The sequence below is a fragment of the Corythoichthys intestinalis genome, chromosome 11 (assembly GCF_030265065.1).
Source record: "Corythoichthys intestinalis isolate RoL2023-P3 chromosome 11, ASM3026506v1, whole genome shotgun sequence".
NCBI classification, from domain to species: domain Eukaryota; kingdom Metazoa; phylum Chordata; class Actinopteri; order Syngnathiformes; family Syngnathidae; genus Corythoichthys; species Corythoichthys intestinalis.
Window position 1 is genome coordinate 44,896,959 of NC_080405.1, and position 26,963 is coordinate 44,923,921.

Genomic DNA, 26,963 nt, shown 5'->3' on the forward strand with positions numbered 1-26,963 from the left:
AAAGAAGAGAGTGTAATCTTTCTTTTGGTGGGTTCCATGTTTATATAGCAATAGAACAGAATTTTCTGTGGGCCTTAAAACGGCCGGGAGCGAAGGGCCTTGCTCCGGTGAAAATGGCTGGGAGTGAATGAGTTAATAAAATGAAGTTAAAAAAATATATATATATTACGCGACTGTTAACAAAATGGCAGACGAGACACTGTTACACGACTAAACAGCAAAAAAAAAAAAAATAGACAAAAAAAAAACAAAAAAACAAATGGAGACAAAATGGCGGACAAGACTCCGGCGTCGAAAAGTCGAAATCACATCAGTCAGGTATGTCGTAACCCGAGGATTACCAGTATTATGCAATATGTAAATACAGCCTGGTGGTCTCTATTACTCACGAATTGAGGAAGTACACAAAACTGCCAATTTACCTCAGCTCCAGAGTACTTCTCTGTGCGGTTCACCAGGTCATCCAAGGAAACGCTTTGGGACACTGGCGTGTTCACAAACTGGAGGCGAAATATTTCCCGTCGGGTTGGAGCATCAGGGAGAGGAACGTAGACAATTCGGTCGAGGCGACCTGGACGCATAAGAGCCTAAAGGATGGAAAGAGAACATTGGGATCAATCTCCACCCTAAAATGTACGTTTACTTTTATTTTTCCCCCCCAAAAAACTGTTCGTGCATGGATGTAAGATTTATGCGATATTTCCCAAATTCATCAGAATTTTTAATTGACCTCAACTCAAGCTAAGAGGACTAAGTGTTTTTTTGTTTTAAATGATACCATACATTTGACTGCAAATTATTTTCCGGAAGCCCAAGGCTCCGGGGATCCCTGTTTGAGAGGCGGTGGTTTGGGAAATTCATGTTTATAGTGGCTGATTTGCTAGCAGAGACACGAGTGGACTTCCACGCCTGAAGGCATTTGCTGAATGCAGTTTCCAAACCTGTCAGTCGGCAATCCTCAGAGGCCTCTGTGAGTCATACTGGCTGATACATTCTTGTAATGGGAATCAACAGTACAGTAGATTTAAAAACAATTGGAGCCCTTGAAAGTCCAGGGAATCGTATTTTGACCCCAAAGTGCTCCAATACAGTAAATTTGTGTAAATAAAATGTCGACATTTCAAGCATATTATTTCCGTAACAAGTGACCATTCTTCTAATGGACACTATACACCAGGGAAAACAATAAAGGCTTCACTCAAATAGATACCCCCACCCCTTCAGGAATAAAATCAAATTAAACATCCAAAGTACAGTAAATAGTTGGAAATAAACTACTTAACCACTGAGCCGATTTAAACTTTTTTAATGATGGTGAGATGAAGCTTCACGAAGCATTAAACCACTTGAGAAAGGGTTCATTTTTTGAAGCTTGTTGTCTCTCAACCACTTGTGTAATTCGTAGATTTTTTCTTTTTTTTGTGTCTTTTGTGAAGGAATTACAGTAATTTTCGCACTATAAGGCGCACCTGACTATAAGCCGCCCCCCACCAAATTTGGCACCAAAACGGCATTTGTACATACACAAGCTGCACTGGACTATTAGCCGCAGCTTTCCTCACTGTATTATGGGATATTTACACCAAAAGATATTAACCAGTAGCACTTTATTTGACAGCGTCATCATTCGGCTGTCATAAAACCAAATGAACCACCATTCATTGCTTCAAGAAGCTTCATTTGGCCATCACTGCTCCCTTGGGGAGACAGTCAAAGTCTGATGCCACTTGCTGTCAAAACGGTTGTTGTCCAACATGCCTCCTAGCATGCATTGCAGCACTACAGATGTAAATAACAATCAAAATTTGTGTTCTGTGCTAGTTATGTCTTCAGTTACTGTTCCAGTTGTTTCATTCATTGCTAGTTATGGTATTTGGTAACAGTTTATTTGACAGTGACGCCATTAGACCATCATAATTATGACATGACACTGTCATGAGCATTAATGAACGCTTATAACAGATGCCATTTCGTGTTATCCGGCAAATGATCTCACTTTTGAATGGATGTAAAAGATCAAAGCTGGACATGAAAGGAGTTAGTGACATAATTTGCCGTATGACACTTGATGACATCTGTCATAAGCATTCAGTAATGTCCATGATGGTGCCACGTCATAATTATACGATCTTATGAACGTCTTATGACGCCGCTGTCAAATAAAGTGTTACCTATTAACCGAAATAAATCAACAAATAAGCCGCACAGGACTATAAGCCGCAGGGTTCAAAATGAAGGAAAAAAGTAGCGGTTTATAGTCCGAAAATTACGGGTAATTTACAAAATATTGTGCGACCAAATCCACTATGTACATAGATTATCTCTTATGTATATAACACATTTTTGAATGCCATGAAAATTATTCCTCAAATAGTATTATCATAATAAAGCAGGTTGTGCAATGTTTTTTTTGTTGTTGTTGTTGTTGTGAAAATGGCATGGGCGGAAGGCAGAGGACAATAAAAGTAGCCTGAGGGGTCTATATAGCGAGCTGTCAAGCCTCGTGCCAAAATCTTAAATCACTTCCTGAAGCAATCATGTGGTACAGCTGGGCAGTAATGTCATCATTTTTGGCACCTCCCCTTAATGAAGAGAGCCTCAGTACGCGGTTCGCGAAATTGTCCCTTCGTTAAACGACACACTCTTCGAAGGCTCGACGCACCTCGTGAGATTACTACTTTCAGAACAGCAAAGATCAGCTACCCTCTCAACAATGGTGGTGTTGATTCCATTTTTGACAAAGATTGCGCTAATGATGGAAAGCAAAGTTGCCAATGAGTCATTACCGTAATATTTCACTCAAATTTAACACAAAAAGTAAGCTTTGCCTGAAAAGACAGAGAGCCTGAGGCTCATGAACATTTGATCAGATAGAAACATGTGCCAACATGCTTGGTTGTTTTGTTCACTCTTTAATTTATTGGTGGTACTTCCAGGAAAATATTAACTTCAGCAAAACATGATTAGAGAGGTGCCTTAAGAAAAACATAAAATGTGTCAAAAATGTGAATGATTGAAAACAAAAACAAAAAACTGGGCCAGCAAGCAGGACTGAACGGGCCCTAGCAGTTTGGCGCAACTCCGACATCTCGCAACTCAGTGTCGTAGCAGATCGACCCCCTCTCATCATCTCATTAGAACCTAACATGCTCAAAACTCACCCCTTGTTTTGAGATTGGAAATAACATTCACACATCTAGGAGGAAAAACCCCTACTGACGAGGGTCCTACACTGAGCTGTGCAGCCATGCCCTTATTCAAAACCAAAATTAATCTTCTAATTGGACCAATTCGACCAAGTGTGCCAAATTTTGTAGTTCTAAAAGCTCCCTAGATCTCTGAAGAAATCTAATTTCTTTTAACGGCGAACAAAGGGTCGTCAAGGCAATAGACAGAGACATGTGGACATGGGCCTTAAAATGTAGTACTACAAAAGGTGTTGTCTCTGCAATGACCAACCTGAAAAGAACTGGACATGTATAAGTAAAATGACTTTCTGTCGCCACTAGTTGGCGCTTTAGAGTTGATTCAAATAACCCCTACAGGACCCTTCAGGGTACGACTCTCACCAAGCACGGGAAGTTTGGCGCAGGTATGTTGTATATCTGCCAAGTTATGACTGTTCAAAATTTGTGGCAAGGCAAAATGGCGACGGTCATTTTCACTTTCCTGTTTGGAACCTTCTGCTTCAACGAAACCTCAATAATTTTCATGAGGGACCTGAACACATGTCTTAAGGCTCCCCTGATGCAGGTTTAAGGTCAAATTATTTTTTTCCCCTTGGAGGAGGAGCCTGTCTCATAAAAAAAGGGCATTTCCTGTTCCCACTAGGGGGCGCCAGGCCTAATGGGTAATATTTCAATGCAGTCGTGTTCAGGCTGGGATACCTGTCATACATGCCAGATATGAAAAAGACTGCACCTTGTATCAGGTTATTACTCATTTACTGAATCTGGCATGTTGCCCAAAAAAATGGCCGAGTTTGACACCCCGCCTAGATCAGGCCCGTGAATGTAAACTCACCATTTTGATAACTTAAGATCTCATATGTCTCATAAACAGTCTCACCAATTTTGACTGTAAATTGATAAAAATTTCACATTCGATTTAAAATACCAGATTTCAAGTTGGGTTTGGAATACGGGTGCAAGACTTTTTGGAGCAATTATACACAACGTATCGACTCTCCAAATTTTATCACTCTACGTTGGAAAAACCTAACAGGAGAGGCTTTTTTTGGAAATTTAAGGGGGCGCCACTGAGCCATTTTGTTACATTTTTTCTAGGGCTGTCAAAATTATCGCGTTAACGCGCGGTAATTAATTTTTTAAATTAAACACGTTAAAATATTTGACGCAATTAACGCATATGTCCCGCTCAGACAGTATTCTGCCTTTTGGTAAGTTTTACAGCAAGGCTTTTTGTGCTGTCCAACAGCGAACTCTTGTGGTCGCTTTGCGACATAGTTTATTGTGTTCTTGCCAGTTCAATATGGCTGCACGACGTCTCGGGCTGACGCCTACCTTGTAATATTGTGCTTATATGATCCTTGGACAAGATTTGTCTGTAAGTATGGTTGTTGTAAAGAATGTACATATTATGTTAGTAAGCGAAATGTTATATTTTTTGTATGAGACGCTTTTTGTTTATGTTTAGTGAACCTGTATAGCGTGCTAAGCTAACGTTGTTGCTAATGCAATGCTTGTGTACTTGTTTTGTAGTTTTACAACGGTCTAAAGAGGACAATGGTTTGAGGCCATTTTATTAATAAATCAGATGAAAAAGGAAGAAGTCTGATTATTAAGGCGTCGTTCACTAGCTGTCTAGCATTGGAAAAAGTAGACGCTTCGGAGTGAGGACAGCATAGACAGATTTAAATGACAGTAGAGTGAAATGCCCACTACAGTCCTTATGTACCGTAGGTTGAATGTATATATCCATTTTGTGTCTTATCTTTCCATTCCAACTATTTATTTTACAGAATATATATATATAAATATAATTTACAGAAAAATATGGCATATTTTATAGATGGTTTGAATTGCGATTAATTGCGATTAATTACGATTAATTAATTTTTAAGCTGTAATTAACTCGATTAAAAATTTTAATCGTTTGACAGCCCTAATTTTCTCACAACATTGCAAAATTATCGAAATTTACGCGACGTCGCATCTATGTGCAAATTTTGGTGAGTTTATGTGTGTACACACACCTGACACCTCTGTGGTGTTTCTAAGAGATGGGTCACAATCACATGTACACCAGGTGAAAATGAGTAATATATAGACAAAATGTTAACAGGGGCTTTTGAATGACAACTTTTCATTACTCTGAATTTAAGTCCCCAAATGTATCAAAACAACGATAGTGATAACTAAAGATGTGTTTTTCCCTTGATTATTATTACAGGAGGGTGTTGAAAACCAGAGGAAAGTAGAGTGAGGCCATATTGAAAAGTAGACTCATTGGAGGCTACCATCATTTAGAAAAAAAAAAAAGCAGCAAAGCGTCTGCCATAAAACACATGTATGTTTGTTTTACAAAGAGCTGTTTCCTGAGAGCTGTCCGCAGTTCTCCGATTGATTTTAAAGGGATCTGGCCTTTAGTGTAAACTTTTCCCGCTTCCTGTGGGCACCCTGCACATTCCTGACTGGACTAGTGCAGATTTAATGTGAGGCTGTCATGCCCAATGCAACACAAAATGCACATTCTTCATTAATTGAGTGAGAGCTGCGCTGGCCTCAATAATGGCCAATCACAGTGTGTCGCGTAAATTCATTGTGTCCAATCATAGTGGCCAATTGCTTAGGCACACCTTGGTAGTTAGCCTGCCTAAGGTGGGTAAAATGGACTGGCATTGTTTCTTACTTCTAAATATTTTCTAAATTAATAGTCACTATAAATTTAACTTTAACAAGGTGAGCTTAACAAATCCTGCCCAGGCTTTCTTTGAGAGTCTGATGTTCAGTCAGACTAGCATACTTTGTCGAGAATAGGATATCTGTATGCTAATATAGTGCTTTTCCAATGTGGAGTACACTGCACTGCATTTGATCAAGTGAAGCCACCACCTATTTGCATATTAAAATGTCGATTTATGGTTATTGAAAAGAAAAAAAAAAACCCGATACAACGACAATACTATAAATATATCTGCATTTTAAAACAAACAGGTGGTGTCTACGCAACTTAATGAAATGCAGTTAAGTGCATGTCCAATGTGGTAATGAGTAAGTTAATAGCCTAAGTATTGTAAAGTGCTCTGGGCAACATTTAATGTGTGGAAACGCCCCGAATCATACGTGTTTGCTAATCTGACAGAACACCGGGTTTAATCTCCTGACTGCCCGCAGCTATTTCTATCATTTTGGTGGGAATTTGAAAAAAAAAAAAACTTTTTATCAGATCCCGCACAAGTGAGCTATGAAGGTCTTCAGAACCTTCCGCTCTTTTTGGAGATAAAAAGCATTGCCAGTGTTGTTCATAACAGCGTTAGAGTATGGCATAATTTTTTTCAGTTGTGAGTAATCGAATTAACTAACTAACTAATTAATTAACTTTTCCCATCTTTGCAATGCCATTACCATTACTGAGGATGTGAAGGGGCACGTTACTAATGTTTGGTTGAATGAAGCGCAGGTTGTCCGATTTTGTCACACATTTGCCTGCCTGCCTGCCAGCCCTGGAGCGTGCAGAGCAGGAGTGGGGAGGAGGTAAGGGGCTGATGACGCCGTTGCAAACGCGGTGATGATTGGCTAGGTGGCTCTGAGCGTTAGCATCACATTCGCGTTTTCATTAGCATTAGCATTTAGCGTGGCTAGCGTCATCTTAAACTCTCGGGCAACTTTTTATTTAGATTTAATTATTTATTTTTTTACATAAATGCAGAGTTCATGGCGTCCAGGTGGGTACAATTAATTGAACATAATGTACCGTTTTCCTGCTGAGTGTGCATTATCATCACCAATTTGGCAATATAATAATGATTTTTTTAATTAATGAAAATATTTAATTAAAATTAAATGTCATATATGGATATGACCTTGTGTGATGCTTTTTTTTTTTAAGCAAAACAAGTAGAGCAAAAACAGGAGAGACAGGAGATTCAGAGCCTCACCTGCATATTGAAAAATATACAGTAGTACGTCTACATCCGATCGCTTCAAAACACGATCTTTTCGACATCCGACGTAAATTTTGACTCGCCATTTGTTTCTCCATCCGACGACATGCTCGAAATATGACGATCTATGACAGTGCCCCAGTTTCTTTGTATTCCCGCAAGATGGGCGCACTGCAGATTTTCTTGTGAAAGCAATCAACATGAGTTCCAATAATGTTAGTGCAGGTGGTGGAAAAAAAGCAAAACGGTGATGCTTGACCTTGAAAAGCAAAACGGTGATGCTTGACCTTGAAATGAAGATGGAAACAATAGAAAAATATGAGCGTCGTGTGCGCATTCGTGAACTGGCTCGACAATACCGCCATAGAATGTCTAATCTCGACGGTCCTCCTCCGACCTCCGTCCGCCAGTCTTTATAAGTTAAGGGGACAATTATTATTGTTGTAACATCGCCAAAGAAATCGCCAGTTTTGTCAGGTTTCTAATCATTTATTCCATTAACTTATGCAATACAACATGCTTACTGTACCCCGCAGTTGAAAAAAGTGAAAGTTAAAAAGTCCCATCTCACCCAGTCAAGTCAGCAATGCGATGCGTTCAGGTACTCCACGCAAATGCATTCACCATATTAGAACCCGATACGTTACAATATTACAGGAATTAATATTATTTATTACTATTATTACTCCAATTTTTATCCACAATTTATTTGTTTTGCTCTGTGTAATTGCTATTTGCAATAGTACCAGCAGTATTTATTCAGGATTTAGTGTAGGTTTTCGGGCTGTGGAACAAATTAATGGAATTATTATGTATTCTTATGGGAAAATCCTGCCTGACATATGACCATTTCGACTTACAAACTAGGTCCTGGAACGACTTAACTTCGTATGTTGAGGTACCACTGTACTTCTCTATATATATTAGGGGTGTGATGATACACACAAGTCACGGTTCAGTACGTACCTCGATACGGAGGTCTGGTTCGGTGCGTGTTCAGTACAACAGGAAAAACAAAACAGCCTTTTTTTCTCACAGTCTTTGAAAGTTAAAGTTTGCATACCGTTATACTCTTATAAAGGTGAAATATAAAAAAATGTAAAAAGTGTGACCTGTTTTATTTTTTTTTCTTAATTTAAAAATCAGTTAAAATCAATCAGTTAATATCAGTGTTGTTAATCTTACTGAAAAAAAAGTAATTAATTATAGTTACAAATTACTTCTCCCAAAAAGTAATTGCGTTAGTAACTCAATTACCTGAATGTAAGAGTAATTAGTTACTTGGCAAAGTAATTGGTGATAATTACTTTTTTTTTTTCCCCTCAAAAAAAAAAAAAAAAAAAAAAAAAAAAAAAAAAAAAAAAAAAAAAAAAAATTGGCCAAACGATGTGAAGTTTTTTGTGAAGGTTTTTGGTACAATTGGCCCGAGTCCAATTCTTTACCCTAATTTACCCTTTACCCTGAATAAACTGTTAAAAGTTGTTAAAATTGCTCCCATTATTGCATTAGTTCCCGTCTCTCTACTTTCGACATATGAAAGTTTTAAAACTGTTTCATCATTTAAAGATAGATTCAAGTCAAGATTTTGCCGATTTAGAAGTACAGTATTTTAGATAAAAAGTTACTTAGGTTCGCTAGGAAGGTTCTCTACAACAGAGCCGTCCTAAAAAGTCTTGCTTTAAGATGGCGGCTGTCTATTAACTCATTTAGTGCCATGTCTGTCATTTTGCATCTAGTTATATCTATGTACAGTACATGTGATATCTACCATGTCTACCAAATCTACAATAACATGCGGGCGTAGTTTGTAGGCTATCGGCTACAACAGGTATTATTGGAGCTACCTAGCATCGCGTTTGCTCGGCGTCACAACTTTCTTGCCTCCTCCCTACTCCTGCTCTGCACTGTCGTCTCGGTGAGTCCGTCTCCCTCAGACTTTTCGACCAATATAGTAACGCATAGTAACGCATGCCTTTCCGTCCTCAGTAACGGTAACGGCGTTGCCAAGATGAGAAAAGTAATTAATTAGATTACCCACTACTGAAAAAAATAACGCCGTTAGTAACGCCGTTATATTGTAACTCCGTTATTAACAACACTGGTTAATATAAACATATTTGATGTGAAAGATGTTATGAAATGTATAATTTTTAATAACGTGTAGAACCCAAAAAGTAACATAAGGTAACTGAATTACTTTTTTAAAGGAAGATAACACTGATTACAGATAATGTATCGATTCATTTATTAGAAGTGATTTTAATTTGTAACTCATAACTACCGTATTGGCCCGAATATAAGATGGCCCTGACTATAAGACGACCCCCTCTTTTTCAAGACTCAAGTTTGAAAAAAATACTTTTTGAACACCAAATTAATTTTTATGCAGAAAATAATTACAGTACATCTGAAACAAATGATTATAAAAATATATTTGAGAGAAAAAGCATGTTATTTCGCCTCATTCAAATCTTAATATATAAACATTTAAATATGTAAACTAAAGTGCAATCACATTCGTAAATGATTGGCTTCTGGTTTTTGAAATGTAAATAAACCAATCTATTTTGATAAAACAACAAAATTGAAAAAGTTGCATTAAGTATCAAAGTGAAGTCTAAATAACTGTAGTCTTGAAACAAATCTGAATAAGGAAAAACATTGAAATAAAATAGGGCTGTCAAAATTAACGCGTTAACGGGCGGTAATTAATTTTTTAAATTAATCACGTTAAAATATTTAACGCAATTAATGCATGCGCGGAACGACCCATTCAAGCATTGCCGCGAACAGACTACAATGGCGCCGTTTGAATTATATTGAGAGCTAAGGGCAGAGACAAGCAAGTGGAGTGAACGCAGGTGTTACCGGCACCCGCCAAGGAGGCCGCTGTTATTTTCAATGTGACCGGCATTGTCAGATTGAGCAGTGAGGAAGAAAGTGGTCGAGCGAGAGAGGGAGGGAGAGAGTAGAGAAAATGCGCAGTTAGCGCAGGCTCAAGTGCTGCGTCCCCCACATGCTTTTGTTTTGTTAATAAAAGAACCCACAAAAAGCCATCCAACACCTCTCGGTGTTTATATGTATGCCGCCGTCTTCCTCAGGTGGAAAACGGACGAACTTAGCCAACCAACGACAACGAGCAAACATGAATCGCCGGTCCATAGCACCGCCAACTACCAAGAAGGACGAATTGGTAACGCAGGCATTTATTGGAGCCGCGCTACTTAATGGAATAAGCGGTGGCATCTCTTCCACAGCTGTTATAACTATTGTGGCAAGCGACATGGGGAAGAATAATTGGAGATGATCTATTTCTTAACGCCATGTATTATACTCGACGCAGAGAAGATATACCGTTTGCAGCAACCACTGTGACTCATGGTTGCTCAAATTCCCATCATGCATTTGGGCAGTTAAGAACATTTAAGTTGCTACAGTATCATTTATTGAAAGCACAACAAAAATAATATTCCTATCACTGAAAAATAAAATGTTCACAAAAAGAAAAGCGCTCAATGCAGAGATCTGGCATTCCCAATCAAAATAGCTATGCAAAATAATACTCTATAAATTAACATTAAGTGTAGCTCAACAAATACACTAGATGGCAATATTTAGTCACAATATACAAACTATCAAAATTACTATAACTTGTACTCACATTTATCTTTTAAGAATCACAAGTCTTTCTGTCGTGGATCCCTTTCACAGAAAGAATGTTAATCTTAATGCCGTCTTGTGGATTTATTGTTATAATAAACAAATACAGTACTTATGTACAGTATGTTGAATGTATATATCCGTCTTATCTTTCCATTCCAACAATAATTTACAGAAAAATATGGCATATTTTAGAGCTGGTTTGAATTGCGATTAATTACGATTAATTAATTTTTAAGTTGTGATTAACTCGATTAAAAATTTTAATCGTTTGACAGCCCTACAATAAAATAATGCAAACTGGTTAAACTTGAGAGTAGTTGAGATCTGTCATGACTAGAGGTTGCGCTAGACATTTTTGTTGTCTGTCATTTTGACTGACAGGGTCATAAAAATCCGGTCATAATCTATTTTTACCCGTCACTTAAATTTTTAAAATGATAATGATGACATATTCAATAGAATTTAGTTTTCATTCATTTTTAATTAATATTGTAACGCTTGCTTGGCGGTGAAAAATTAGACACGGAAGTCGTGGTATTTTTCTCCCTCTTTTTACTCTGCTTACCGCCAACAACACCAACAAAACAACAACTCCGCCCCCAAAGAAAAAGAGGCAACTATATAGACCCCAATCACCAACGTCACACAATGATCTTAATTGTGGTTGTCAGCCCAAAATCTTCTAAATATATATTAAATGCATCTTACCAGATATAAAATGACTACTACATAGTCTGTGGATCGTTTGGTGCCCAGATTTCTTGTCGAATTACAGCAGTCCATCTCGCTCTCCTCTTCGGGTCTCTCAGAATACGGTAGAGCTTCAAGTCTCTCCGTTTATCTTCTCTGTTACTACAACCAACCGCCACACACGCCTTCACCATTTTGATTATTAATGTTAACGAGCAGAAAAACACGCCGTAATAGGAGGCATGTACGTAGCGGTAATGTGTAAACACGACGAGCTGACACAATACGGCGGCTCCAGTCAGGGGGGCGGAGTTGTGACGTCATGTGATTGGGGTCTATACACAGGCGGAAATCTAGTCCACCAATTGGATGACGCGCTGGCACACCAGGTGCACCAATAAGAACCTCGCGTTGATGTGTCAATCACGGTGCCGCCGCCAGACCCCGGTGACGCTACAATATTCTGACAGAATAGCCAACGACGTCATGCATTAAGAGAGACAATAGCTAATTAATATGCTCACTCGCCACCCTGTGGTCTGGGGTGTGAATTGCAATCTGTCAAAATGACGGACGGACTTCAGTTTTTTCCGTCACCGTTTTAAAAAACCAGTCAACGATGGAAAATATTTGGTTAACGCGACCCCTGGTCATGACAGAACATTGCATCAATGATATCTGGTGCCATCTAGCGTCGGGAATGGGTATAACGTCTAGACCGCAAATATAAGACGACCCCCACTTTTTCAGTCTTATTTCAATGCAAAAATATATATTCGGGCCAATACAGTAATTATGGTAAAATTACAGAAAATATCAAAATTTAAATGGATGTTATATTTATATCATTGTAATCATGTTGTTAATCAAATATTGTCAAAATAAATGACACAAAGATTTTTAATACTACTTTTTAACACAAAAGTCTCTCCAATAACTATCAATTGCCTGTAAAACATACAGTGGGTACTACGTTTAGTGTCATAGGTACAACTACAGTAATAAAGCATCAAACAAAAGTAAAATAAAGTGTCTAACTTCTGCCTCTTTCTTGCCAATGACACACACACACGCACATGCACACACATACACACACAAACATAAACAGCAGTGCCGCCGAGTGACAACCGACTCGGCCGGATCCATTTCCACTTCCGTGAAATCTAAACATTGGTTTTTGTTTACCCTCATCCTGAGCTGGGACCAGGGCCCAGCAGGGTGGTGGAGGGGGGGTTGTCTCTGGATGTGGGTGCGCATGTGTGTCAAGAGACAGGAAACGAGAGATAAAAGATAAATGAAGATTTGTTCAACAACCTACTACTACATGGTCCAAAAAAAAGGAGCTGTATGCGATTTGTTGTGTATTTATGTCTGCTACTACACCACATAAGGCAAAGATACAAAAGCTATAGCTTAAATGTAGGAGGAGTGACCAAAAAAAAAAAAAAAAGTTAAAATTCCCCACCCAGCCTGTGAAAACCTGTGTCAGATTTCCTCATAGACAAGGTCACCCTCTCTCTACATTCGTTGCCTCAATGCCTCGTCTCCAGTAATCCAATCTGCTGCTGCAGAAAAAAAAGTGTCGCAGCAGAAGATTTTAACAGTTTCTCCCTAGTAAGCATCCATTCTTCCACTTTTGAAATATGCATTCGCATCTAAATGAGCTCGATAGTTGCTTTTGTGCATTATTAATCCTATTCTGCTGCCTCATTCTGATTCTTGAGCTACATCCTGGCTTGTAGGGGTGGGAACCTCTTGGTAACTCACGATACGATACAAAGCTCACGATAACGATGAGCTGACGATATGGCGATACAACGATTATCAATACATTGGTCAGGAAATCATTCTAGGATATTGTACAAACAATTAACAGAAAAACAAGCTTCTGCTGTGAATTGGAATGAGTTTATCACAAGTAGACGTCCAATCCATTTGAACTGGGAGGGTGGCAGCGAATGAACATTCGTTCATTCGCTGCCATCCCTCCCACTTCAAACGGATTGAACGTCTATGACTGGTAGTGGTACCCAATGCCAGGCAATGAGGTAATTTTGGGCCATTTAAGGTCATTTACCTATTGATTTTCAGTTACTTCCTGTTGATTTTGGGATATTTTATGGCTCTCTTCCTGTTTATTTCGAGTTACAGAATAGGAAGTGACCTGGTAATCACCCAAATGAATAGGCAGGTACTTAAACTCGACAGAAAATGACCTGTAAATGCCCTTAACTCATTTGCTCCCAGAAACGTATAAATAAGTTCTATTTTTAAATGCGTCACTGTCCCAAAAACGTATTTATACATCTTTTGTGTCTGTTTTTTTTTTTTTTTTTAATAAGAAGCATGCCCTGCGATTGGCTGGCAACCAATTCAGGGTGTCACCTGCCTACTGCCCGAAGTTAGCTGGGATAGGCTCCAGCACCTCCGCGACCCTCGTGAGGAATAAGCGGCATGGAAAATGAATGAATGAATATAGCTTTCGCTGTATCTGAGAAACAAAAAACAACGCTCCAAACCCATTTTAACGCAATAAAACTGGCCACTGGAAGGCAGTAGCGCATTTTGTAAGACCAGGCAACCTGATTCAACAGCGGTGAATGGTCGGAGCGCTGACGGCATGATGCCAGGCGGCGCTCTGACTGAACAAAACAACCGAGAGGACGCCTGAGAGGCCAGGCGCTGGATGACTGAGCAAAACGAGTGAGACCCCCAGTGCAGCGGCTCGCCGAGCAGACGCCGCAAAAACGCAAAAATAATCCATCTTTGTGAGTCAGATAACGATAAGGGAAAAGTTTACACGGCTGACGTGGCGACAACGGCGTCATCTCGGCGACAAACCGTCATCTCTCAGTAGTCATGTGTGAATAAATTGTTACTTTGCTATCAAAAGCTGTATTTGTCTGGCTGTTCATGGTATTTTGTAAAAGGAAAACATTATTCCGATGTTTAGAATGTAACATGCAAAAAATAGCTTTGTTAAAGTCAAAGTTATGTTTGAAATGTATGCGTTTACAAAAACTCATTTTCTCCATTTTTTCATCAGAAATTGGAAAATTGCTCAAACTAAGCTATTTTCTAATGCTGATTTCTCAAGAATGGAAAAAGATATGAACTTACTCTTTTTTCTGCTGAAAGAAGAGAGTCTAATCTTTGTTTTGGTGGGTTCCATGTTTCTATAGCAATAGAACAGAATTTTCTGTGGGCCTTGCAAAATCAGTCAAAATCCAGAAAAACGGCCGGGAGCGAAGGGCCTTGCTCTGGTGAAAATGGCTGGGAGTGAATGAGTTAAATGAACTACAAAGTGGCCTGTAAATGCCCTGAAAATCGGACAGAATGGCTGAATGCTTTGGTTTCGAATGAACAAACGTTCCGAGTCTAAATGGATTGGGCGTGGAGCACCGTCAATGGCAGCCTTGAGACACTGTTTTGGTGGAAGATTTTGGTAGCAACTTATTGGTTCCTTTTTTTTTTTTTTTTTTTTTTTTTTTTTTTAATTTTTATTAAACGTTGACACCTTTTTCAAATGATATCTCGATTCTTGGCAGGAGCATATCGATAACCTTTTGGGATACAAAGTATCGCAATATATCACCATTTTGATATTTTGTCACACACTTACTAGCTTGGCCCTGTTTTTTTTTGTTTTTGTCCAGAAACCTATATTTTTGACACAACCGTAAACGTTAGGGATGAAAATTGAAAGGCAGTCTGCGTTGCAAATTTGGAACAGTGAGAACCGGTCAAAGGGTGTGTGCCGTGCCGAAAAAGTGGACAGGAAAAAAAAATAACTTAAAAAAATGATTCTAATACTCAACATAGAATATAAACAATGTACTTTACTGGGTTTTAAATAAAAGTAGAAGCCACTCAACCATTCCGCATAGTTAGAAGATTCAATTCAGTAATTTCTTCGTGTACTACGCGGAAGAGAGCCCATGTATACAACACTTAGAGAATCACAACTCTCTAAGCAGATTTGTACATATTTTATAGTTAAAATCAAGATGATGACACCCCCCAAGACGACAGCAGATGTTGATCAAGAACGCAATGAGGGGTCAAGCAGAGACAAGGAAAAAAAAAAATTCACAAAGGAGCGTGTAATTAAGACAGGAAATGGGAGAAGACAGAAGGACTTGGGAGGCTTTCAGACAAGAGGTCGCTTTTCCACAGCGCTGAAGAGCGAGGTCGACACTCGAGCTGTCTGAAAGGGAATCAGATCATCTGTTAACACAAGGCATGGCCCGGATCCTGCCTGCAGACCGACATGGATAGGACACTTCCTCCTACAGTTCACTGTAATGCTGGTGTAAAGGTGTTGCCACGGAGACTGACTGTTCCAACTAAGGACAACGGGTGGGGCAGTGCAAAAGTGTAAGGTAACGCCCCCCTTCAAACCAGCTATCAAAGTTTCTTCTACTATGTGAACTAAGGAAGTAACAACTAATCGATTACATTCATTAATAAATTAGTTGGCAATGATTTACATAATCGATTTTTGCCGGCAGCTATGAGCCGTCCCATTTGGGTCCTTGTTTGTGTGTAATGTGAGGCTGCGCGCGCCAGTGATTAAAGCAAGAGAGAGAGAGTTCACTGCTACAGTTAGGTTGGGTTGCTGAATCAATAATATTATGAAGTGTCGAAAGTTAAGTCCTTCTCACAAACATATCCAGGGAAATTAAGTAAGATGACGCATGTGGAGATGTCCCGAGAAAGACACGGGTTGGACACTTTCCCAGACTTGTTCCGTGTCGCCCACTGGCACTCTCTGTGCTGGGAGGGCTACTGGCGCGATTTTATAACCCGGACATTACGTCATTTTTGGTCGGCATCGGCTGTCACAATGTTGGTCAAGTCGTGTTTTGTTCCAGGGGGAGAGTTCCCGACGTCGTAACTGCAGCCAATTCAAGCTCATCAAGACTGTATTTAAGGCCAGGCGATCCAAGAGAAGGGTTTCGAGATATTAACTTACTGGTCGCCATTCGACACCTCTGCCGCCCGTGTTTTAAAATCCCCTACTTTGTGCTGGTATTTGATATCGGCTCCCTGGCTACCGCTTAGGTTAGTATTATTGATCCCTGTCGACCTACTGTCACGGACCCATTGTGTTATTCCCCCCCCTTCTCTGCAATCACGTGTATTTTTTGTCTGTATTTAATAAACCCTTGAACGCATCCCTCTGTTGTTTTCTGCTTTGAAGTACAGCCTATATATAACGATCACTTCCACACACATTCAAGCGGTCCATTTAATTCAGGAGCATAAAATACCGTGTGTTATATGAAATAAACATGCTTTTTGTGTCACAGCCATTTTAAACTTCCATTTAAATCTTGCAAGCACCAAAATAAATTTTAATCAAATACTAATTAACTTAAAACAGAGTCATATCAGAGGGTTCAAAGACCCGCTTGTGGCTCCGAGGCCACGGATTGCTCACCCCTGCTCTATAACTACAGATTTGCATGGGACAATTTTCAACGCACCAGGAAAACAAAATCGACTTGGGGTCAGAACAAAGCCTGAAACACATCAGCTAAATCAAACAGTCTGACTGTGCCACACCTCCACAAACAGAGCAATTGAGCAACGATTTGGCCATTTACATGTTTTACAGCAGGGGTCCCCATCCGCCGGGCCATGGACCGGTACCGGTCAGTGGCGCATTTGCTACCGGGCCGTATTGAAATAATAATTTAATAACGACCGCTTTCTGGCCGAATTAACCCTGTGCCCCTGCTTAACACACCAATATCCCTGTCTACTCTAGATATAATACTGCAAAATAAATTAGAATGTCGTCATAGAAAACCCTTGATTAGACTACTAGCAGTACATCTTGTTTTGTATATATATATTATATCTTCTGTATGTGCGCTTGTCCTCGATAATAACGTATGTATGACTATGCCGCGGGCGCAGCACATTTGTTCCCGGAAATAATTAGCCCCCACACGAGCGAAGATGACTGTAAAACAGACGTCTTTGGAGAGAGTTTTTACGGCGAAAAGGGCACCTGACGAGCCAGAAGATGAGCCTACAACCTCGAAGACCCACGAACTGCAAAGGAGTGGATTCATGACCCGTTTGTGAATAAACCGAGTGATTCGAGCATGTCTGTGCAACAGGAGGATCAGCTTGTAGAGATCTCAAATGACTTAAACGTACATTTGAGACAACAACTCTACCGAGGTTCTGGATTAAAGTCATTCTGGAATATCCTGACATCGCTACGAGAGCACTGAAAACCTTGCTACAATTTCCAACATCGTATCTTTGTGAAGCGGGCTTCTTAATTAATGCTTAACGACACGGAGAAGTCGTTAACGGGGAGAGAGACAGGTGTGCAGTTGTTGTGTGCAGCTAACATGGCAGGATGTGTCTCAGGAGAACTTTTCTACATGTCCGTCCATGATCAAATGTAAGTTAATATTCCTTTCTTTAAAGAAAGTTTGTAGGGTTTAATTGCTACATTCGCGGCCATTTTTAACGTTACGCGCATGCGCAGAACCGCATAGTCGCAATTTTTGATGGGTTGCAAAATTTATCAGAACACTAGTCCGTCAAAAAAAGACCCAAATAACACTGGTCCGTGGTGTTATTTGTGTAAAAAGTTGGGGACCGCTGTTTTAAAGCACGAAATACACATGATCTTGGCAACGGCCTCAAGGACTTCCTAGATTCTCTTCAATGTGAACAAAACGTTCAAGTTCTAAATCAGAAGCTGCCTACTACTTCCATATTGGCATAGGACTTTCCGTGTATTAAGTATTTGACCAGAGGGCCGAGTGCAGCAAAACCCCAAAACTACCCCTTTCCTCTGGAAGGGAAGTCATTTTATTGTGTTCCGCAGGGGGAGATAATTACTTCAATGAAAGGCTTTTCTCAAAAGCTGCGGTAATTACTGGATGCACAGTGAGAGGCTGGTGAAGGAGGAGGAAGGAGGGAGGGAGGTACTGAAAGAAAACATGACAGGCAGGTATTAAAAGTCAACGGGTGAAGCAGGAAGGAAGCAGCAAGCGGGATGTGTTGTAACAGAGAGAATGTTCAGCTGATGTTTTGGGGCCGAAGGCGTGGCCGCTGAGCGACCAATCACACGTCTGCTCTTGGGCTATCCTTTTCTGTGATTTATATGCTTAACTTTTTTTCCCCCTCACAGGGAACGTCCCCCTGCATATTCACCAAGCTGAATAATTCTTTCAGACAGAGCAAATTACACGCCGTGCTTCCTGGCCGGTGGCTTTAGGAATGTCTCATAGCAATGATGGAGGTATGGGGGGAAACCAAAGTAACCGAAAAGACCCAGCACTAGTTTTATTACTCAAAGTAAGCCTAAGGTAAACACAATCGAGGTCAATGGAATAAAGCAGAGGATTTGCACTCATACTTTGGTAAAAACCACAATAACAACAACAATTTCAAGTTCCAACGATCTAAAAATGGCCTGCATTATTTGGAAATGTTTTCATTGGCTTGCTCACAGGCAAAATATGAAAAAGATCACACTTAGGTTGTGTTCTTAATGGGTTTTTTTTTTAACCAGTTGTGATGTGTTTGGAAAAGTCACTAAAGACTCTTTCAGACATACGCTGAACTCCGTTTAAATTTCAGGATTTAAACGGGTAGCCCTTATGGAGGAAAGCAATTTCCCGGGTCGACTGACATGGACATGACACGGACATTAACCGGTTCGCGTTCTAGTATAATTTCTGGGACATACCCAGGACGTGGCATGTGTGAGAGCAGCTGTTTAATTCCCAGGTGACAACAGGTTAAATTCCTGGGGTTGGTGGTGCGTACCCTCTTCCCATCCCTGAACGCCAGTTGATGGGGGCGGGTTGCCCAAAGAACCACCCAGGATCCTGGGGGGGTGGGGGTGCATGTCTGGGGTGATGATGGCTCCTTTGTTGGGCCCGCTCTCTCTCCCCGGGCTGGCTGGGTGGGGGACCGTGGGCCTAGGTTGGTCCCCCCCTGTCTGTGTGGCTGTCGCATGTTTGGTGTGGCTCGCGCGCGGCAAGATGTGATTGGGCGCGCTTGGGGTGTGGGCCCCGGTGCCGGGATTGGGGATGAGGCGGCGTAGGGTCAGTTGCCGACGAGCTTACACTCACAAATGATTCACACGATTACTGGTTTCTAGATCACAGAGCTGATTTGTGTACACTCCACTGCTCCCAATCACTTATCCTATAGACTCCCCCACCCTCCTCCCCGTCTTTCCTTGGTCAACATGCCACCCCACACGGTGTCAACCGGAATTACATATAGTTGACGATAACACCAACATATTAATAGTTAGTGTCGGCGTTTAATGTATTTCTTGTTGTTTGTTTTGCTTTTCTTGTGTTTCTTTTCTTCTGTTCCCCCCATAACACCTTCCTGTTCGCTGCTTTGTCATAATAAACAAGGTATATTGAATGATCAAAATGGGAGTATGTCATACTCTCAATGAGAAACATTAAAACTCTTCAGACAAACCGGACACTTAGACTTTAGATCAGGGGTGTCCAAACTTTTTGCAAACGGGGCCAGATTTGGTGTGGTAAAAATGTGGGGGGCCGACCTTGGCTGACGTCCTTTACGTAGAACAATATATTTAAGCAAATTTTAGCAATGTTATGACACTGTGGTCATTCTGTGTGTCATATTTGCTTTATTATTTTTTTAATTAATAATATCAACAATCTCGCAACTAGCTTTTGTGGCGTTCTCTTTCGATTCTCGGGTTCTTGCGAAATACTGCTGCTGTGAAATTAAACTAGCTTCAAGTTGCTTTAATTTCTCGCTACGTATCTTCCCTTTAATCTTGTTGTACATGTCAGCGTCTCTTGTTTGTTAGTATCGCCTCACATTGAACTCTTTAAAAACAGCGACTGTCTCTTTGCAAATGAGGCAGACACAGTTGTTGCGCATTTTAGTGAAGAAATAGTTCAATTTCCACCTATCCCTGAAGCGTCAGCCGTCACAGTCAACTTTTTTTTGGTTGATTGTCGCCATTTTAGAAAATGGAAGTAATGGGTCACACGGGTAATGTTGCTTAGAGTGCTGCTGCCTTTTAGTGGGTAAATGAGGAGCAGCATTTAGTGTGTAAGCTACTTCATATGATGGTAGCAGTACTGCTGACCAATTTATTAAGTCTGTGTGCAGGCCAGACGTTATTGATTTTATGACAGAGGCTGGGGGCCGGATGAAATTTGACCACGGGCCGCATTTGGCCCCCAGGCCGGACTTTGAACATGTCTGCTTTCGACCATTCTCCGTGTCAAACAGCTGAACAGGACAGGTTAAAATAAAATAAAAATATATACAGTGGGGAGAACAAGTATTTGATACACTGCCAATGGGAGAACCCATTGGCAGTGTATCAAATACTTGTTCTCCCCACTGTATATATCAGGGCGAGTTGATCGCCCTCTTTCTTCGCAGTAAGACAAAAAGCGGTAAACACACATCGCAATTAAAAAAACATGACAAACTGGAAACAATGAAATTAAATTGCTACTGGATCTTAGAGCCGAGGAAGAGAAAATCCATCATCCATATTTGGAAATGCGTGGTTTATTTTGTTGCTGATGCTGACCAAAAATGATGTAATGTCCGGGTTATAAAATCCAACCCTGTGGCCTCCAAGCACAGAAAGCGTCGAGTGGCCAACACGGGACAAGTCTGAAAGTGTCCAACCCGGGTAATTCCCAGGACATTTCCCATGTCTGATAGCAATAACACGGGTAAATTCTGCGTCACCCAACACAGGAACTTACCGGAATTTACACTACAACAGTAATGGAGTAAAAACGCAAAAGAAAGATTAAAAAAAAACTTTCAGATGTCCATATCATTTATCGGACTTTTGAGACGGCGTGCTGAGGGGTTGAAATTGCAAAACTTGACGACGTCCACCCTGTCATCGATGATTAAATGGTTGAAAACGCAAAACTGAGTTTTGGTGGTGTCTGTCTGAACTGCGGAACTGTGCACAGTCACACTCTCTGTGCGAACTATTACAGCTAGATCGAAAAGCCATTAATGTAGACATGTTGGATGCGCTCCCACTCATCCAAAAACAAAATATGACAGTACGTCAATCAAAGCCAGAAACATCATGGAGGATGGGCTGGTGCTCTGATATTGGTGTATGCCAGCATTTCCAAAAAGCATATCTCGATCGACTGAAACCATCTCTGAGATCTACCAGTCGATCTCGATCAATGTATTATGCACCTCTGATTTAATAGATAAACTTGATTTGACAAAACATTTAGTTGAGAATCGAACCCTGATCCCGAGAACGGTGAAGCAGATGTACATACCACTATTACTGTGCTGCCCCAGCAGAATGTAAGGGGCATAAGTGAGATGTCAAAGTGGCAGCGAATGTTGAACAGTTGCTTAAATGAACAGTTGTCAGTGGCAGCGTTAACGAGCATGTCTGTCTATCAAATGATCTTTTTACAGGCCATCAGGTATCATTTACACACTTCCCCCCTCGTAGATCCTGACCTTGGAGAATGGGCCCTTCAGATGCCCAAAGTGGCTCTCCCCCTTACTCGCCAGCGCTTGTCAAAGGATCGCCTGTTGAAGGCCCACGTGGAAAAAAAAAAAGGTGCGCTCTTAGCTTGTTATGTGACACGCCGGAGAGACGGGCTACAGGAAGGTGAGGGGAGGAACGGGGTGGGCACGCGGGGGCAACAATGGCTCCTCTTATGTTGGGAGGGCCCATCCGTTTAAGTGTGTTTTCCTGCAATTTGAGAAAGTGGAATCTAGTAAAATTGGTGTCCTCTTGAGTTCCGAATGCCTGAAGTTATGTGACCGAAAGGGCTTGAGTGGAGGTGTGTACTGAAAGGAGGGGGGCACCGGTGTTGTCTAATTGATGCTTTGGGCTCTTTCTGTAAAGTGGCATTCTAGGTCAGGATTGTGAGTTTCCATGGTAGTGCTCACAACATGCTGCAATAATGACTTCTAACCTGTGTTACCAGATTGGGAAGGTTCCCCCTTAATTGGGCTAGTTTCAAAGACTCTGGATATGAGAGAAATGTATTGGGCGGGTGGATAAAATTTGGGCCACTTTTGACAAAATTCAGCGGTTTTGGACGGAAATCATTTTTATTCATTTGAAGTTATACTTCAATGTACATCTTGAGGTTTGACTACATTGCTTGCTTTCAGCAGCATCTTTGCTCTAATTATAAAGTATTGAGACTACTGAACTGACATTTTTGGTAAGACATTTTGGCCCTTGGTAAGGGCTGTTCGGTCCCTGTACGACCGGTGTCAGAGTCTGGTTCGCATTGCCGGCAGTAAGTCGAATTCGTTTCCAGTGAGGGTTGGATTCCGCCAAGGCTGCCCTTTGTCAGCGATTCTGTTCATAAATTTTATGGACAGAATTTCTAGGCGCAGCAGACGCGTTGAAGGTGTCCGGTTTGGTGGCCTCAGCATTGCATCTCTGCTTTTGGCTGATGATGTGGTGCTGCTGGTTTCATCAAGCCGCAACCTCCAGCTCTTACTGGAGTGGTTCGCAGCCGAGTGTGAAGCGGTTGGGATGAAGATCAGCACCTCCAAATCCAAGACCATGGTCCTCAGCCGGAAAAGAGTGGCGTGCCCACTCCGGGTCGGGGATGAGATCCTGGCCCAAGTGGAGGAGTTCAAGTATCTTGGGGTCGTGTTCACGAGTGAGGGTAGGAGGGAGCGGGAGATTGACAGGCGGATCGGTGCACCGTCCGCAGTGATGCAGACTCTGCACCGGTCTGTTGTGGTGAAGAAGGAGCTGAGCCAAAAGGCGAAGCTCTCAATTTACCGGTCGATCTATGTTCCTACCCTCACCTATGGTCACGAGCTGTGGGTCGTGACCGAAAGAACAAGATCCCGGACACAAGCGGCCGAAATGAGTTTCCTCCGCAGGGTGTCCGGGCTCTTCCTTAGAGATAGGGTGAGATGTCCAGTCATCCGGGAGGGACTCGGTGTCAAGCCGCTACTCCTCTGCGTTGAGAGGAGCCAGTTGAGGTGGCTCCGGTGTCTAGTTTGGATGCCTCCTGGACGCCTCCCAGGAGAGGTGTTCCGGGCATGTCCCACCGGCAGGAGGCCCCGGGGACGACCAAGGACACGCTGGAGAGACTCGGCTCGGCTGGCCTGGGAACGCCTTGGGATCCCGCCGGAGGAGCTGGTTGAAGTGGCTGGGGAGAGGGAAGTCTGGGCTTCCCTGCTAAAGCTGCTGCCCCCGCGACCCGATCCCGGTTTATGCGGTAGATAATGGATGGATGAATGGATGAACTGACATTTTAGCACCTCACAACGTGTGGGCTATGAACTGCATGTAATATCTGAATTGTAGGAACATAGTCATGTTCACCCAAATAATTCCAAAAACGAGATACCATTAAATTGCGTTAGAGGCATTTTATTTTTATCTTGTTGTGTATTCTGGTGTGTTTCGAATCTTCGTGACAGGTGGATTTTTTCTGCTTTTGACACCAATCTCAATACAAATACCATCCATCCATCCATCCATCCATCATCTGCCACTTAATGTGGGGTCGGGTCGCAGGGGCAGCAGCTTTAGCAGGGAAGCGCAGACTTCCCTCTCCCCGGCCACTTCAACCAGCTCCTCCAGCGGGATCCCAAAGCCAGCCGAGAGACATGGTCTCTCCAGAATGTCCTGGGTCGTCCTCAGGGCCTCCCACAGGTGGGACAAACACCTCTCCAGGGATGCGTCCAGGAGGCATCCCAAACAGATGCTTGGGCCACCTCAACTGGCTCCTCTCAACGCGGAGATGTTGCGGCTCAACACAGAGTCCCTCCCGGATGACCGAGCTTCTCACCCTCTCTCTAAAGGAGAGCCCGGACACCCTGCAGAGAAAACTCATTTCGGCCGCTTGTATCCGGGACCTTGTCCTTTCAGTTACGACCCACAGCTCCTGACCATAGGTGAGGGTAGTAACGTAGATCGACTGGTAAAATCGAGAGCTTCGCCTTTAGGCTAAGCTCCTTCTTCACCACTATGGACCGGTGAAGAGTCCGCATCACTGCAGACCTATCCGCCTGTCGATTTCCTGCTCCCTCCTACCAGACAAGACCCCAAGACGGCACGCCACCCTTTTCCGACTCAATCGATATACTTTTCACAGACTAGGCGTCAGAATCGGCTCTGGAAATATTGCCAAAGTGTTGCAACAATACAAATACACGGAAAGCAGATTAATTGGTTTGGATGTCGTGGACAACCGTGTTTGAAAAAAATCTCATGGCAAACTACAAAACAAAAATATCACAAAAAAAACCTATTTTGTATAATGTTTGAATGATGATCTTGAGAATAAAAAACTGTCGTGTTAATGTAGGGCAGGACGTTTCCAAACAACCCAAGGCTAGAAAATAATAAGTTGACAAAGTAATCAATTAAATATTGGCACAAGGTGCAATCCTATCCTCTGGAGTCATACTGTATATCCTCCTTTTGTTTTTTACCCCCAGTTCCCTGACCTTGGCTTGGACGCACTGAAACTTAACACTGCGCACCATGCAGCAGCAGTCTATTTCTGTATTTGTCTTACAGTAAAAATGCCGGCCCCCGTAATTGAATCTCGCTAGCCGGACGGAGACTGCCAGACGTGACCGCCTGCACGCTCCCGTCACGGCGGTTGAAGAACAAGTTGCTTAATAAGAATATTCATCTTGCGGCTACTGCGCCAAGCACAATGTTTTTATAGGACTGCCAGGCTTCCAACGCCAAGTCCACTTTGGATTTTGTTCTTTCTCATATTAAAATTGCAGCGCTATAACAGATAAAAATCAACGTATACATTTATTTTAGAAATTAAATGTGAAATTTATCTTGATAGTGGTTACTGAATGGTAGCTTTTTATGACTTGTATGCCTTCATTTATCAGGCGGCATTTCCTCAGATTTTCACTGCATAACTGGAACAGTCGACTGATTCTTGTCATGGGAGGTACTACCAGAGCAATAAAAGAGGATGAAAATTATTTTTGTCACCCTGCAAAGGTTACAACAGGCCAACCCTGACTGATGCCTACCAGTCTTCGCTCGCACCGTTGCACCACGCCTCTGGTTGTGCAACAACACCGGATCTTGGTGATTCCCTCTTGGCACAGAAACGACAAGCTCGCCTTTCTAAAGATAGATAAACAGGTCTATTCACATGCTGTCAACTGCTTAATCTCCTCACCGATAAACTGCATAACTGAAAGTTTCTGCATCTTTCAATAACAAGCCTCATTTTCATCGCTCTGGTTCAATGTTCGTAAAATGAACTGCGTGTGGATAAAAAAAAGCATTTAACCAGCAGAATTTAACCAACAATTGACTTTTTACCCTCAATCTGTGCGCCTATTGTCAAAGTTTAGTGGAAATTTTGTGTGAGCATTTTAGGGCACCAAAAATTTGGTGACCAAAAAGTGATTATGGGCGCTTTCACACGAGCACTGTTTGGTTCTTTTTCTCTGATAGTCCGCTTTGTTTTGTAAATGTGAACGCGCATCACAACTCTAGTTAGGACCAGTGTTGTTTTCGTCAACTGTGACGATAACGAAAATATTTCGTCAACGAGCATTTTTTTCATGACGATGACGTCACGATGACGTGCTGAAAATGTGTCTTGGGAGACTAAAACATAACGAGATGGATGCCAGTTGTCATCTTGACGACACAAGAACGAGATGAAAATTCATCATAAATTCACAATGTGTGATATTTTGTCATTGTATGTGTCGTTAGCATGCATTTAGCAGTGTTGGTCGTGTCACTCATGTGACGTGCAGCGCCCGCCCTCCCCCCCACACATTCGCTTACTCAGCAGCCGGTGAGTAAGCCTGTGCCCATTCCAGGCTCCTTTTGTGAAACATATGTGTCAGGTGCTGCTGGGTAAGCTTTGCTTTCTTATCTTGGCTAGATATGCCATGTTGCTTTAGCCTTTAAAGGTATGTGCGGAGTGATCATCGCACACTAAACTAATTTGTAGCGTTAGCATATCGTCCGTGCATTTCGCGTGGTGACTCTTCTTAAACTCTAGGAAAACATTTTACATACAGTTCGTGGCGTCCAGGTGAGTGTAATACATTGCAAATAATGTGCTGTTTTCCTGCTGAGTGTGCATTATCATTATGAAAACGGTAATTAAAAAAAAAAAAAAAAAAAATTAAAACCTGTCCTGCCAAGCTGTTTGACACGGAGAATGGAAGTCCAAGTGTCCAGTTGGTCTGAACGGTTTTAATATTTCACATTGGAGTATGACTTACTCCCATTGTGAACATTCAACGCATCTCATGTATTAAGATTAAGACAAAGCAGAAACACAAACAACAATATGAAATACATTGAACGCCTACATTAACTATGAATATGTTGGTGATATCGCCAGCTAGATGTATTTCCGGTTGACACCATGTGGGGGGCCTGTTAACCAGAGAAAGAGTGGGAGGGGGGAGTCTAGTAGATAGGTAATTGGGAGGGGTGGAGTGTACACACATC

The 26,963-nt window shown here is 41.6% G+C and overlaps 1 protein-coding gene across 1 annotated transcript in view; it reads right to left on the reverse strand.

Annotated features, from left to right (window-relative positions):
- Window positions 1-26,963, reverse strand: part of afg2a (AFG2 AAA ATPase homolog A) — a 247,741-nt gene that overhangs the window by 44,255 nt on the left and 176,523 nt on the right. Inside the window, exon 16 of the mRNA XM_057849913.1 lies at window positions 423-587. Within this exon, the coding sequence (XP_057705896.1) occupies window positions 423-587 (165 nt within the window). The remainder of the gene's footprint in view (window positions 1-422; window positions 588-26,963) is intronic.